This window comes from Prunus mume, linkage group LG3 (assembly GCF_029339155.1).
Source record: "Prunus mume cultivar Tortuosa linkage group LG3, ASM2933915v1, whole genome shotgun sequence".
NCBI lineage: Eukaryota > Viridiplantae > Streptophyta > Magnoliopsida > Rosales > Rosaceae > Prunus > Prunus mume.
The window spans coordinates 17,511,985-17,529,225 of NC_142700.1; the positions used below are offsets into that span (position 1 = coordinate 17,511,985).

Below are 17,241 nucleotides of genomic sequence, written 5' to 3' on the forward strand. Positions count from 1 at the left end.
CCGACCTTGTATGAGGTCCATCAACATCTGTGGAGGTATATAGGATAGTGCGTATAGCACTCCAAACTGACATTCTATACTCTTTTATACCTTTAAATAAACACATAAATATATATAAATTTCTAATATTGTATACACCTCAACCCCAATATAGCATTCGATAATCCCCGAATTTAAATCAATGAATTAATATTCTAATCCCACATAACTAATATACAATCAAGACCCGCCACTACGGTCATTTTTAATCTTCCTAGGAAGGTAACACTACCTAGGAAGTCTCACGGTCAATCCCGGGGTCAAACTACCCACCCTTGGTCAAACGGGCCCGCGGGGCCCACGACCTCCAAATTTCAATCCGACAGTTTCTATGAATGCTACCTGGTATAGGACACTCGTCCTGTAAGTTTGGTCCAGATCGAACGGTCGGATCGCTCCCGATCGCACGATCGGACGGTTACTAAAACCCTAACCCTAGGGTTGGCATTTCCGGGACTCCGTTTTACTATCCGTCGAATCCTACACAATCCTGGTAATCCTTAGATCAACATATTATAACTTCAGGACCATCCAACGGTCCAAACCTAGCGAACCCAGAAAATACGCAATATGCATAATCCGTTTGGGGTTCAAACGTCAACCGAATTGGAATCCGAAAGAACCCACGCGCTCATGAAAATCAGGAGATCGATCGGGACCCAAAGCTCTTTTCTACAGTCTGCGGCGTCCACACGTTCCGGCAGACATGGGTGTCCAAACCGATAACCCATTGCTGGAAAAACCCAAAATCACGGCTCAAGATCCTACCCTAAGTAAAACACCCTATTTGGAGCCACTTTTGTTCTTGGACATACCCCAAAAACTGACCGGAAGTGGCCGGAATCTCCCCTCGAAATTCGGCCGAAATCCAATTCATAAATCGAGTTGCCTACGCTAGAAATTGATCAATTCCTACCTAACAGGCAGCTAGAACTCGGAAAATAGGTGAGAAACCATACCTCACTTGCCGGAATTGGTGGCGGACGACGGAGAACGAAGCCAGCTGAGTTTCACAAAACCGAGCTTTTCTCCTTGTTTTTCGCGAGTTTGGTGGCCCGGTCATTTTGGTATCGGCCGTCGAGTTTGGTGGCTCGATAAGCGAATGGCCAAAACATGGCTACTGTGGTGGCGGTCTCGAACTAGATGAGAGAGAGAGAGAGAGAGAGAGAGAGAGAGAGAGAGAGAGAGAGCTAAGGGCTTTTCTGTCTTTTAACCAAAAACCTATTTCAAAATATTTACGATTTTGCCACTGGTGATGTTTTGCCCGTAACTTCTTCGTTACAGCTTCTATTTAAGCCCACTACGTCTCTACGGACTTATCTCGCCGTGCTCTACGCAACGGTATAGTCAAAATTCCTAAATTCCTTTCGGATAAGAAATGACCAAATTACCCCTACCCTAAGGGCAATTTCGTAATTTCACTTAAATAAATTAAAATGGGCAATAAATTTGGAGTCGGGGTGTTATAGCTTTGGGGCATGGTGCTGCAAACTCAGAAAGAGTAAAGGAGAGCTCAGTCCACCTCACACCGGTCCAAAAAACCCGTATATTTATAGAAATGTCACTTGAATTTTTCAAAATCTATAATTTGTCACCTGACTTTAACATAATCCAATTGTCCATATATTTTTAAGGGTATTTTAGTCTTTTCATTTTCAAGGGTATTTTAAAAATGGAAAAAATTATTGTTATTTTTTAAAACCTCAGTTGTGAGCAACTAGGGATGGTGGGGTAGGGTTTGTTCTTGTGAGAGGAAGAGAGAGATATATATTAAGGGGTGAGATGGATCAGAGTTGGGGTGGCGGGTTGTTGTTAGGGAGAAAGAGAAGAGAGAACAATGGTGGCTGGCGGTTGGGATTGGACGATTGGAGGTGGTGTCTTTTTTTTATTTTTGATTTTAATGTTTAAATTTTTTATTCATTTATTAAGTTAACTCTTATTTATTTATTTATTTTAAATTGTATATAAATAGAGTAGTGATGGTGGGTGTGGAAGATAAAGAGGGGGAAGAGAGAAATTTTTTTTTTTCCATAATTTTTCTTTTTATTTTTAATTATTTAAAAGATATATAACTTTTTTTATTATGAATTTTCTATTTTTAAAATACCATTGAAAATAAAAAGACTAAATTACCCTTAAAAATAGATGGAAAATTGGATGATGTTAAAGTGAGGTGACAAATAATAGATTTTAAAAAATTGAGGTGACATTTCTCTTAATTTTTTTTTTCATGTGACAAATTGAAACTAAGGTATAAGTTCAGGTGACATTTCTACAAATATCCCTTGCATCTTCCAACAAAAAAGACTCTCACATAAATGGCAACTCTGCTAAAGACTAGGCCATTATTCTTAGAGTGGGTCCTCCACAATCACAAACTTTGTGATTCGTAAGTCACACCATTGGTGGCTTCATGCAAAGCAAGTTTTCCGTTGCCTTCAAGTTCTTCCTGCTGCAAGAAAGAAGAAATCGTGAATTAATTTTCTTTGTATTCAGTATTCATTGCTAAAAAAAAATTTCTTTCGATCAAGCAAGTTGCCAAAAAAAAAAAAAAAAAAAAAGGAGTAAAGCATCCAGGAGCTGTTGATTTTAGTTTTCTTCCTAAAACAATTAGAGAAAAAACACACAACCAAATTCTACAACCCCTTTCCGTGCCAAGTGTCACGGGATGACTTTTTCGGAGTCTTCCTTCCGTGCGGCCTTAGACTTGATCGCCTCTCGAACAAGCTAAGTCAGCCTCCTTCCTACAATACAAGATCGAACCAAGCAAAGAATAATCGCAAGAGCAAGAACAGTAAGAATGCTTAACAGAGTTTGGGAGAATATATGCTTGTATTGCTATCCCTATATATACTATCCCTATAAGTTGTGAGGTGAGGATACACAATGTGTCATCCCCCTTATATACTATCCCTATCCCACCTACCACCACAGTAGGTGGGTAAGATACAATGTCACCTACCAACATCTACCAACTACTGTCACCAACTGTAGTATACCAACTACTATACAACGAATCTGGACATGTGGGCTAAGAGGTCTAGCATGATCAATCCAACGGGTTGGGCCTTGAACATGCGGGCCGTGACATTCTCCCCCACCTAATCCGGTGACGTCCTCGTCGCCGCAGTAGATCCTTCTCGTTCGAATGCTTCGATGATGTCTTTGTACTTCCACAAAGACTCTTCTTTCTCCCAGTTGCCTTCGGACTCTGGCAGGCCCTTCCATTTGACAAAGTACTCAAAGTACCTCGGTACACCCTTGCGTCGCACCTCTCGCTTGGCCATGATGCACTCAACCTCCTTGTCAAATGAAGTCACCATCAAAGGTGGAGCTCGTTTGGACTCTCCACGACTTGGCTCCTCGGAGTCGGCATGGTAGGGCTTGAGATTGCTCACGTGGAACACCGGATGAATCTTCAATCGGGGTGGTAGTTCCACACGGTAAGCAGCTCTTCCCACTGATCGGATGATAGGAAATGGGCCCTCATATCTCCTCAACAACGCCTTGTGTAACTTTCTAGTGGACTTGTGTTGAGAAGGGTTGAGCTTCACAAAGACCATATCACCTGGTTGGAACACAACATCTCGCCTATGCTTGTCCGCCCATTTCTTCATCTTCCGAGTTGCCTTCTCCAATTGAGCCCGCGCCAGCTCATTAGTCTCCTGCCACTCCTTGGCTGTCTTGTATGCAGCTGGGCTACTCCCCGTGTAGCCTGACACCACTGTGTTCGGTGTCATAGGTTGTTGTCCTGTTGCCAACTCGAAAGGACTTGACCCTGTTGACTCCGACCGCTGCAAGTTGTATGAGAATTGAGCAACATCCAACAACTTTGCCCAATCTCGCTGGTTGGCACTCACATAGTGCCTCAAGTATAGCTCCAACAATGCAGTGGGCATGTCGACGAGGACGTCGCCATTATCAGTGGGGGAGAATGTCACGGATCGCACATAAGTGAGTGCTATCGTGATTCTGAAGTCGATAGTGTAGTGGGGCACGTCGATGAGGACGTCGACACTATCAGTGGGGGAGAATGTCACGGGTCGCACATAGACAAGTGCTACCGTGACTCCGTTGGAGCATCTATGCGCTTAAGAGGAAGTCTAAGTGTGGAAAAGGCTAGAGCTTAAGAGCTAGAATGGTTGGTGTTGGCCGGGTTGCACTTGTGAAGGGTATTTTGGGTATTTCTGAAGGTTACGGGAGGACCCTGAAGAAGCTAAGAATACCGGAACGTTCGTAATGTTGAGACGCAGGATACGCAACTGACGGTTCGCCATTCGGAGTTCGTATGAGGGAGTTATGCCCAATTATGACTCCTCGTGCATAGGTGATGTTCCCTCCTGGCAGAAGGCTAAATGCATAAAATGCTATATAGGGGGTGACATGGTGTCATGCTCTCCACCACCCCTGGTGCTTACACCCTTGTGGCACTAAGCGAGCATCCTTATGACATTGGAGATAGTCATAAGGGCGGGCATACGATTGTTGAAGGATAATCTGTGTCTCCGAGGGAAAGGAATTCCCGAGGACAGTACGAACACGCAATGGGGCCGTTCGTATTGCGCATCGTGGCAAAGAGTGAGGTCAACGTATGGCATTCGCTATGCCATTGGCTAGCGAGGCATTTGACAATACTCGATGGACTTGGCTTGGGTTCGGCCTTGTCCAAGATGGAAGGAAGATATTCGGATGCCGGTACGCATGGGTTGCGACCCCATGCAATGCATAGAGGGTTATGTGGGACATTCGGAATACATATGTCGCCAAGGCTTGGGCGACATGCAAGTAGGACAGCTTGCGTGTATAGCTTGAGGATGTGGGCTATCGTGGATGCTAAAGGAATGACCGACAGAAGTGTGGGTAAACCGATGGTGTGTTGGATCGCTATGTCTTGACTTGGACATGAGCGAGCCATGAGTTAAGCATGCGACGTGGTCGATGCAGTTGACGTGTCTTATGCAACGCTTGATGTATGGGCGTCGAGGGTTCGTTGCCGGATGCGGAGTGATTGTATTGTCACATGGTAGTGTGACTCGTTGTCTAGGGGAAGACGACACTGGAAGGGGAACCTCTCGCGGAGTTGTGAGAGTCATGTATATCATGAAGTGGGAGAAGGCTGACTGGGATCTGAAGGGATCCTAGGCCGCACGGGTGTGCTTTGAGTGGCGAAATTTGTGTTTCGCTTCCGCCGCGCCGCGCCGCTCGCTCATCCCGTGACACAAGGGTAGCATTCATATGCTCAGTCAATGCTTGAAATGGTAAAAATGAACAACAACAAAATTAACGATATAGTTTGCGGTTCTATTTATTTCAGTCTCCCTTTCAAACCAGTTGAGTAAAGGCCATCATACCCACTAACATGGTCTAGTCTCGTGTAAAATATTTTTAACTTGTAAACTAGTAGTTTTATGTTCGAACTCCCATAACACTTTGGTAGTGTGTGTGAGAAAACCCCCTCCTTATTCCTAACTTTGGCAACCAAAAAAAAAAAAACGTCATCAGGCCATCATTTAAACTGATCTTGTTATTTGATCAACAAAAAAAACTCATCTTATTTGTTATCTCAAAATTACTTACATGTATTATTTTAAATAATCACATGAACGCTTAGAATAATAAATTAATGTAAATATATTTGATTATTTATCATTAAACATATTTTATTATGTAAGTATACAAAACATATTTTATTATGTACAAGGCATATTAGTAACCAAATTGATTTTGATTCCTATTACTGAATACTTATATAAGAATGATATAATAATTAGTGGACAAAAAAGGGCCTGGTTTCAGACAAAATACTAAACATGAGTGGGAAATATACTAAACACAATAACTTCTGTTTACTTATGTTACTCCATTAATAAAATAATATATTAATTTGTAGAGGAAACAGGGATCAAATTTCCTAAAACTCTTGCTATATATTTCTGTCCTGAAAGATTTAAGGAGCCTCAATTTTGGATATTGCAACCACTTGAGAGGTTAATTAATTAGACTTTAGAGAACGGTTAGGATTTTGCAACCTCTTTGCAATTTTGGATATTATGTATTCTTTCTCTACTTTACCTTAATGACTCATAATTACCAACAGGGACACTAGCACTGTAGCACAGCTTCAAGTTTAAGCCATGGCAGAGGCGAGGGAGGGGAGAAAGACTTCTATATACTATAGTGCTATCCCCGACCAATAACGCCGTAACATTCATGATAATACTTCGATGTGGCATAACATTATTGGTCGAAGTTAACAAAACAATACTATCCCCATTGCAACTAAGTTTTTATCCGTGGAGCTGCTCTTAGGCTTATCTAATCTTTAAAATGCAGTTGAAGAATTTATTATTATGAAAATGACGTGAGAAAGGGAGGGGGTCATATATTTTCAGAATATTTTGCTAAAAAACGAAAGTAGAAGAATTAATTATTATGAAAATGACGTGTAATAAAACCACAGGTTGCGTGACATTGCCGTACATGCAGTCGGTGAGTCCACAGATGACCATGCATTTGTTTTGAGTCGGATTAAGCAGTGAATGGGGGCACTAGTTGTCCATCTTTATATGACCCAATGACCCAATGACTTAAGATATCTATATGCAGACAGACTTAAAAAGTAGAAGCAATACAGCCTTAGAAAGGCAGTGCGTGCATGGAAAAAGATTATCTGGTCCCGATTTGCATATCTATTATTAGGTAAAATACTTTGAAAAAGCACAAATCGTCAAAGTTTGTGGACATGAGAGATAGATACTGTGGCTGGATTGTCAACAATATCAGTGTGAACGACTTTTCTTCATGGTGTGCTTTAGCTACATCTTCTACCCTTCTGCGTTGGTCCCATTCATGTAATCTCGTACATGAAGCCACGTACCACAAAGGCTATCCAAAATTATTGTATATAGGTATATTATTTACCAAAAAAAAAAAAACAAAGTCAGTTACTTTGTAATTGCGTATATTTTTCATAATTAAAAATAGGTACACAATAATTTATATAAAATATAGGTACATTATTTACCTACAGGTAAATTAATTTACAATATACCTGTAAATGTGTATAGGTACATTATTTGGAATAGATAATTATGTACACTTTTCATACAGGTAAATTATGTTTTTCATAAAACAAACAAGTAATAGGTACATTATTTTTTCAACATAATTAGTATGTAAAATTTTATTCATAAACAATTATAAAGTGGATTATTAGTCATGTATAATTCATAAAAAGAAAATAACATAACCATTTTATTAAACAAACAGATTACCTAAATTTGAATTTATTGTTAAATTTTTTTAAAAATGTTTCAAAATTAATTCCTACATCAATTATAACCATTTGAAGATTTTTCCAAATTCAACATCTGTCATTATATACAATCCAATTAAAAACAGTTTCCATATTGATTCCTACATTAATATACAAAATGCAATAATGGCTTAGTTGGGGGTATTTTTGGAATCTGAAAAGTACAATAAACCAGATTTTATGCTTAATTAGGTAACTTGCTGAGTTGGATCCTAGTATTGAGTTTTTACTTATACAAATTGGGTATTATTTATAGGAACAAAAAGTGAAGGGTTTTAGGTATGGCAAATTGAATTAAAAGGGTGTAAGCCAAATTTACTATTTATATTTTCAATGACGTTGTTTTGGTTATCGTTAATACTTAGAAAGGCAGACATTTGTAAGCTGGTAGAGAAAAGGATCACATACCACCAAGCTTGTTACGGCTGTTCTTTATACATATATTATGTTTATCTGTTCTATTTGTTGTATATATGTGTACTTGTGATGCAGGGCTTTTTGTTTCTGTTCCTGTTGTCACAAAGAATTTTTATTTTATTTTTGTTTAAGATATTATGTTCTTTAAGTTAACTTACGTGACTACGGTGTTCATTGTTGTCTAATAAGGAACAATGATCACATAACATGGCTACTATAATAGCGGCCTAAATCGTAAGGTCCTGATGAACTAATGTTTGTGTTGAATTCTGTCTAACAAATGGAAAACTCGAACTCCCTTTATAACGCACAAATGATATGGAAAAAATTAGATGATGTCATTGAAAAGAGTAATTAGGCCATTTCCAGTTAATGGCGGATCTATGAATTTTTCAGGGGAGGTGTAATATTTAAAAGGCTAAAAATTTACAAAGGACTATACAACGTCTGCATGAGTGTTGTACCATAGTTTTTCTCAAAATAATAAAATATGAAGGATCATAAAATATAGCCTTACATTGCTGGAGATGGAAAAATTTAGCCATGGACTATTCTTTAAAAAATTAATATTTTGGAGGGCTAAATTTTTAGTTCTGGACTACATTTGGCCCTATAACTGGGGATGACCTTAGAATCCATACACAAGTTTAACGTACACATATCCTTTTCACTTAAGTTTAACATACACATATCCTTTTCACTTAAGTTTAACATACACACTAATGGGGTCTAACCCAGTAGAAAATGACATTAATTTACAGACTAGAGGTCTTAAGTTCGAACTCCCATAGCATCCTAGTTGTGTGTGTGAGTTTATACCATCGTTTGTACTAAAAAAAAAAAAAAGGTTTAACATACACAACCTATCGTTGATAAAAAATTAGAATCCATTAAGAAGCAAAGCAAAGCTCTAGTTATTCTTTCTTCTTTCTCATACATACAATCCAGACTCAGGGTCATGGTGGTGCCGGATCAATGAAAAAAGAAGCAACACTATCTTTCATGACTTTTCCAACACGTGTGAAGCCATCATCTTTTTTGTAGACGAGATCCACTATTCTTGTTAAATTAAGAACAAGTACAAGGATAGGCATTGGCACAGAGGTTGGTCCGAGGAACTCCTCGTTGATATCTTTCCACGAATCCACAATCTGTTTGTTGAAGGCATCAATTATTTCCTGCTCATCTGACACCTCATATTGCTTCCTGTAACAATCAATGGCAGAAGCAACATGCCCTCTCTCTTTCTCAAACTGCAAAAATATAATCCAAAATTTGTGAATTGTAATTCTAAACTCTACCGTGGTTTTGGTCGGAGAAGCAAAGCGGTTTTGGATATGCTACTAGCTGTAAAAAGAGTCTAATCCAGCTTGACAGAGCAAAAGTAAGAAAAGGGATTAATTGTGCTCTATAATAAGCAATAGGAACCTGTTTTTTTTTTACAAATTTATAAATAAACCCAATCCTAGACATGTATTTATAAAAAAACCCAAGCACTATTTAAACATAGAAACACACCCAAAATCAACCCCAAAGTCAACTTTTTGGGTGTGTTTATAAATGGGTTTTGAGTGTGTGTAATGATGGGTTTTGGGTGTGTTTATATGTTTAAATAGTGCTTGGGTTTTTTTATAATTTCAACTCCCATTTTGGGTGTTTTAGTGAAACTCCCTTTTTTTTTTGGGTCGAAAGCAATAGGAACCTATTCCTTAAGAAAAGGGAAATCGACAAGTAAAAGTTACATGGGTGCATTTGTGGTTATTAATTGTAAGCACAAATATTTGTGCTTATAAAAGTCAGAGCACAAAAGCCACTCAGAGAGCACAAAAATAAAACCGGTCCTATGACCAATTTTGTAGTAGTGTGAGAAGCAGGGTAAAATTATATGGTGTGAGCAAATATTTTTGGCAATAAAAAAAAATAGAAAAATTAACAAAATTTGACAGAAGGATCAAAGCGGACGCATTACTGGATGGAAAAATATGAAAACACATTATCAAAAATATGAAAACACATATATATATATATTTACCTATGCAATAGGCAACATGCAATATGACATAAATGATTATTACCCGATTCAAGTCGTAAGAGACAACATTGGAATAAAAAATAATTTTAAAAATAAAAATAATTTTATACGGCACAAAAGTCAAAAGACTTGGATCAAAGTCACCAAAAAATCCGAAGATTAAACCCTATTCCTCAATGAGAATTTGAATTTATATAAACTTTTCTATTTTATTTACTTATAAATATTCATCCAACCTTTGAACTGCTTTCGTAAAGATCTCGAGTTCTTCAAATGTACCGTATGCATCATAGATGTCATCCATTACTGCTATCAGGGCAATCACTTTTGTGAGAATCTTTCTTCCAACGAGGTATTGAGGCTCAAAATAGACCCCCACAACCCAGAAGTATAACTCCACAATTCTGTCTCTTGCAAAAGGTAGCTTCCTTTTGAAGTCTACTTCTTTCCACCACCTAATTCATTGCTAATAATATTAGTTAATGAATTACAAACTTAATTACATGTGCTAATCTCACATAATTAAAAAAGGGCAATGATTTCTCCACTCCTATTTTATCCACTTACACTCCTTTTTTATTTTATAAAAAAGGAGTGTAAGTGGATAAAATAGGAGAAAAAGGAGTGGGGAAATCACCACTCTTAAAAAATAACCTACCTAATAATCTCACTCAGCTCCTGTTTGTGCAAAGACTGAACAAGATCGAAATCTGACTTGGCAAGTTTTAATAGAGCTTCATTATGTGAAGCTTCATCTTGGTAGATGGACATGTACCGACGGGTGCATAACCTCTCGAGACTCTTTCGGAGCGGTCTCTCTAGGGCTTGAGCTATTTGTTCTGCCAGTTGATAGCTTACATGGGTTGTTGCCGACTCCAGATGTTTTGTCGTGAAAACAAGAGCTTCTTCTAGTATATCTTCTCCATGCACTCTCAGATGCGTTGCTTCATAAAAACTTAGCATTCCCGGCACATCAGCGATTAAGCTTTCCTTGAAGCCTCCATTTTTACTATCTTTGAACTTGTTGAATATTCCTGCTCGATTGCAGCAAATGGACACATAACACATAAATATTAAGAAATAATTTGGCCATATTCAGTCTCGTTACATTAATCTCTAATAACTTACTGCATGAAACATTATGTCCATGTTGTCTTAGTAGCCGAAAACCAAGGGAAACATTGTATAGGTCACCATCACCATCATCATCATGGAAATGATTTGCAGCATATATATGTTCCAGTGCTTCTTCTATTTCCTTTTCAAAGTGGTACGCCACGTCGAGGCGCTGGATTGCATCAATTAGCTTCATCTGATATGAAAAATCACCTGCACCAGTTGTGAATACTTCCCTCCTCACTACTTGTTCCAGGTCTTCAACTTCTTGTTGCTTATGGGAATAAGTTATCTGCACCCATAACATTAAATGAGCAAAATACATGTCAAATTTCTTTTGAAACAAAAAACAACGTGGATTTATTAATTTAATTGCATGATATATAAATTACAATGTCTTCTGGATCATAATTCATGAACTGATCCCCCCAAATGCTCGGATGGAAATTTGCTGTCTGTCGAACAATTTGATCAGGCTTAGAACTTTGTGATTGAGCTGCTGAACCAGCTTCTAGAGCCATGATTTGTAGTTGTGTAAAAATGTCAGATCTTTTTACCTCTGCAAGTGTGGAAAAAATTGATCAGCCTTAACGTTTAATGCATGATAGGCTTAGAAAAAACTTACTTGTATGGAGAATATTATTGTGGCGCTATCTCGAGCCAATTCTCTAAAAATTGTATTTCAATAACATTTAATACCGTTCCATTCCGTTGTATGAAGACTATTAAACTGGTTACATACCTATCTACAAGTTGTGTTTGGCTGCATACTGTATGAGAGAAACCAGTTTGGTTTATATATACAGGCATCTAAAAGAGATCAAAGTATATATGACCGCTTAACTTGGATGAAGAAACATGCATAAAAACAACATAGAGATTGATTATTATTGGTGAGCTGCAGGTTAGGCAAGCTACACTACTTTCCTTGGGCTCACGCATGCACTGCAGGTTAGGCAAGCTACTACGTATTCCTTGGGCTCATGCATGCGCTGCAGGTTAGGCAAGCTACTACTTTCGTTGGGCTCATGCATGCGCTGTAGTTTAGGCAAGCTGCTTATTTCCTTAGGCTCATGCATAATATGTTGCTAATTAATGCGATCTAACATTTCCCTGATCGGTTATTTATTGTAACGAATCTTCTAGGCTAGAACACGGGTGAGCATAACACACAGGTCATCAAAAAATCGACTCTGATTCCAAGTCAAATAATATAGGATATGTTTATAATGGTTCATATCATCACTATAAGCCGAACCTATTAGAGAGCACCATGTGGCCAAAAGAGACCAGGATGTCCTTGATCGATATAAAGACCCGGGTACCCGGAGATTGAGAAACTAGCCCTGGCTCTAATCATCTCGGCTCGGAAATTTTAGTACTTTCTTAAGGCACCATTTTCATCGATTTTGTAGGACATAATTAGATATTGAAATGGTTTCTAATTTGTCTAATTTTTTACAAGGATGATCTATGAATGTAGACTGAAAAAATAGATGGTTCGGATCGTTGAAAAAAAATTCACGCATGCCCCAATGACTGCATATTGTATAGGAAGGATTATGAAGATTCAACTAATTGTCCTACTTGTGGTATTTCAAGGTAGAAGGAATGCAAATATTCAATCTTGAAAGAGGGTGTGCCAGCGAATGTGGTGTGATATTTTCCGCCAATTCCAATGTTTAAAAGGATGTTTCAATCACGTAAGACAACTAAGAGTTTGACTTGGCATTCTGATAGAAAATCAGTTGACGGTCATACGTCTCATCCAGCAAATTCTCTTTCCTGGAAACTTGTTGATGATAAATGCCCCAAGTTTGGTAAAGAGCCGAGAACCTTGAGAAGGTAGTGCAAGATATGCTTTATACCATTCCAGTGTCTACGTGTTGGATCCGAGCTATACCTGGCTAATAAATTTACTAGAAATGCAATATTTGCCCTAGTACATTGGGTTAAATATAATAAAGCACATATCGCACTAAGATATGGTACTTTTGCACCAAGTATCATTTCATCATCCTCTTTATGATGGAATGGATCTTTATTTGTGTCTAATGGACAAACTACCATTGGAGTGCTCAACAAGTGGGCATTATCCATATAAAATCGCTTCAAATTTTTTTCCAGTATAAGCTGATTGATGGACAAGAATCCCACTGGGATATTGCTCGATTTGCAAGCCCAGACAATATTTAGTTTTTCCAAGGTCTTTCATCTCAAATTCACACTTGAAATATTCATCAATTTTAATGATCCCTTCAGGAGTTCCAATTAAGTTTATGTCAACGACATAAACTGCTACGATTGCAAATCCAGAATTTGATTTCTTTATAAAAACATAAGGGCATGTGGGATCATTAATGTAGCCTTCCTTAATCAAATATTCACTAAGACGGTTATACTGCATTCATTCGGATTGTTTCAACCCATATAGTGAACGCCTCAACTTAATGGAGTACATGTTCTGTGATTTAGTGTTTGATTCTGCCAACTTGAGTCCTTCAGGGACTTTCATACAAATATTAGCATCTAACTTGTGTATGCAGTAACAACGTCCATAGGATGCATGTCAAGTTTTTTTGAAACTGGAAGACTTATTAAATAACGGAACGTAATTGCATCCATAACAGGAGAATATGTTTCTTCATAATCAATCCCAGTCCTTTGAGAAAAGCCTTGCGCAATGAGTCGTGCCTTATACCTTGCAATCTCATTTTTCTCATTACGCTTTCTTGTGAACACCCATTTATATCCCATAGGTTTTACACCTTGTGGTGTTTGAACCACAGGTCCAAATATACCACGTTTTTCCAAGGAATTTAACTCAACTTGGATTGCATCTTTCCATTTTGGCCAATCATGCCTCTCTTTGCATTCATCAACAAATCGTGGTTCAATATCTTCATGACCTTTTATAATTTCAGCAGCTATTGCGAAAGAAAAAATGTCATCGATAACCATTTCACTACGGTCCCACAATTCATCATTGCATCCGAAATTTACAGAAATTTCTGTAATAGGTATCTTTTCCTTTTCAGTGGCTTGTGTCTTTTCAATGACACTTTCATTCTCTGGATGAATTGTAGGTTCAAGGTGAATCTCTTTCCCAATAATATCTTCATGAGCGTTTCATTGGGATTGGAATATGCTTTCAATTTTCGCTTTCTAAGAGCTGAGTCCTTCGAACCAATGGGTTTACCTCACTTCAAGCGTGCAGTAGATGATTCATTTGCTGCAGCATTGGCTAATCCGATTGGGATATCAATCCTTACTGGTGTATTTGCTACAGGTATATGTGATGTTCTCATTTTGCCTGTATCAGAGTGAATGCATCTGGCATTTGATTAACAATTTGCTGAAGGTGGACAATCTTTTGTACTTCATTTTCACTTTGAGTTGTAGCTTCTGATGGTTCTACATCAGAAGCTCATTATTCTGTTCAGCTAGAAGTAGATAAGATATGAGGTCTGAATACTTGTGGAAACATCGCTCTCGATATTGTTGTTGCAAAACCACATTGGAGAAATGAAATGTGGTGAAAGTTTTCTCCAATAGTTCTGCATCAATTATATTTTCTCCACAAAGTAGTAACTTGGAGCTAATTTTGAACAGAGCAGAATTATAGTCAGCCACTGATTAGAAATATTGTAGACACAAGTGCATCTAGTCATGGCGAGCCTTAGGAAGAATAACCGTCCTCTAATGGTCATATCTTTCCTTGAGATTTCCCCAAAGGGCCAACGGATCCTTGACTGTAAGGTATTCACACTTCAATCCTTCATGGATGTGGCGTCTGAGAAAAATCATGGCCTTCGCTCGATCCACAGAGGATGACTCATTGCCTTCCTTAATGGTTTCCCCTAGGTTCATAGCCTCAAGATGAACCTCAGCATCATTGATCCATGAAAGGTAGTTCTTTCTAGAGATGTCAAGTGCAACAAATTCGAGCTCTGCCAAGTTCGACATTTTCTATATAAAAGAAAATGGAATGTGTTACAGATCAAGAAAAATTGTTGATATAGTTAACATAAATATAATCACCAAAACTTTTGGTTTGGGATGTTTAGACAATTAGAATTGAGGAACTTGCCTTCAATTATTTTGAATCACATAAACTTAGGTTCTGATTAGATAAAAGAACTGCAGATCCTTATCTATTATGAGGATCGAAGAACTTCATGCCCTGATAATAAAAACTTGTTAATAAAAAAACTCATCATAATAGTGTTTAAATAAAATAAAATAAAAACTTCAAAGGGGAAAAGAAAGAAAAAGAAAATAAAAAATTGCATACTACTCGTGATTTAATTAGCTACAGCATGGGTGCAAACAAGTTTTCAATTAATAGTGGTCATATAACCAAAAAAAAAAAAACAAACTAGATGTTCATGCATTCATTGGTGGACCCATAAGCATACATACTTTAATTTAGGTGATACTCTCTACAATTTAAATCATGTCGAAAACATGATTTCAAAAAAAATCAGCCGTCATCGAGTTTCGTAGATAAAAGAAATAATATATATGGATGACTGTAAGCTATAGAGAAGAACATTACTAAGAGCTTTCGTGCTGATAACGTGTTGTGAAACTAGAAATTTGTAAGGAGAAATAAGAGAAAGAAAGAGACAGTATAATTTGCTCAAATCAACTTGTATTCCATTTGTATTTGGTGCCACTATTTATAGGGGTAGAAAGGCCTAAATCATTTACCACCAATAATTGGTAGGTGACAAATATATAATGATGAGTATTATGATAAGTTTATAGTGGCTAGTATTGTAGGCATCCATAACCTATAAACCCATAACGTATGGATTTATAACACAAACACGTTTATTAAATAAATAATAAGTAAAAGCTAAAAAGGAGATAAGAGTCTATGTCCAACAAGAATTCTATATAGATTACTGTTAAGGCCCAAAATGTCACGAGAAGCTCAACGATATTTAAAGTCCAATATAACATATAATGTTGGTCATGCGTTAATCCAAGCAGTATTTTGGGAATTAATTCATTAAATAAATATAGAAATAGTGTACATGTCATGCCAAGCAAATAATATATTTTTCTATGCTAAATCACCCGACAAGGTTAAGTGGACCCAAGCCCCACATATATGTTTGGGGCTTGCTGAGCGGATTGTAGTGTGCATGATTACAAGTGTTCATTAAGCTCGTTGAAGGACCAGATAGTGGAAGTTTTAGGGCTAATTGGGAGTACCAAAATTCATACCCACTTTCTTGAGCCTAATTACACGAGTAAGCGGAGAGGGAACTCCCAGCCTCTTTCAAAACTCAAACCCACTTTCATTACTATGCACACAGTAATTACCGCACTCTCATGGAGAAACCAATTGTTGAACACTGTATACTCATGGATCCTTCCTTACACAATCATTCTTCAGCCCATAAATAGACCTTCATCCCTCCTTGCAATACACACACCGAAACCAGAAGAAGAACGGCACGAGGCAAGCTCATCCTCCCACTGCCGTAAACACACAAAGCCCAAGCCTTCCTCCATCATGCTTCTCTTCTTTCATAACACCACTCCAAGTCCTGAACATCACATGGAAAACCATCCCAAACCATCCCAACTCCCCAAAACACTACATGCATCTCACCTCCAACATCTTATTCCAATCCAAGCAGCAAAAGCACTCTCTCTTACTAAACTTATGGAGACTTGCTCCCACACCATAAGCCTTTCAAGCCAAGCTTCATATTGATTCATTGAAGCAAGCTCATTGAAGAAAGCTCTCATGCCAAGCGTACAGTATCAACGTACCCACTCTTCACCAGAGACCACCTCCTCTACCATATTCTCCAGCGCTATTAATTCCACTACCTGCATCAATCACATATTTCACTTCAAGAAAAGCACTTCCAACACAACAAAATCAAGCACAATCATTCCAGTACCTGTTGTACATCAAAACTTGCAAGAAGCCACTGAAGATAACTAAATCAACGCCTAAGTCTTAAACTTTTTCGGAGTGCTTTGGGGCCTGGTGCTGCAAACTCAGAAAGAGTAAAGGAGAGCTCAATCCACCTCACACCAGTCCAATAAACCCATTGCATCTTTCAACAAAAAAGACTCTCACATAAATGGCAACTCTGCTAAAGACTAGGCCATATTCTTAGAGTGGGTCCTCCATAATCACAAACTTTGTGATTCGTAAGTCACGCCACTGGTGGCTTCATGCAAAGCAAGTTTTCCGTTGCCTTCAAGTTCTTCCTGCAGCAGGAAAGAAGAAATCGTGAATTTTTCTTTGTATTCAGTGTTTATTGCTAAAATAAAGGTTCTTTCGATCAAGCAA

The 17,241-nt window shown here is 38.0% G+C and overlaps 1 protein-coding gene and 1 pseudogene across 1 annotated transcript; both read right to left on the minus strand.

Moving 5' to 3' along the window:
• Positions 1–3,140: 3,140 nt before the first annotated feature.
• Positions 3,141–11,458, minus strand: LOC103326584 (uncharacterized). Its single transcript, XM_089048741.1, has 5 exons — positions 11,312–11,458; positions 10,932–11,211; positions 10,462–10,837; positions 10,040–10,258; positions 3,141–4,122 (listed from the first exon to the last, which is right to left on the minus strand). The coding sequence occupies exons 1-5, from the start codon at positions 11,438–11,440 to the stop codon at positions 3,141–3,143; spliced, it is 1,986 nt and encodes a 661-aa protein (XP_088904867.1). The 5' UTR covers positions 11,441–11,458.
• A 2,779-nt stretch (positions 11,459–14,237) lies between these two features.
• Positions 14,238–14,885, minus strand: LOC148918934 (uncharacterized; annotated as a pseudogene).
• Between the last annotated feature and the right edge of the window lie 2,356 nt (positions 14,886–17,241).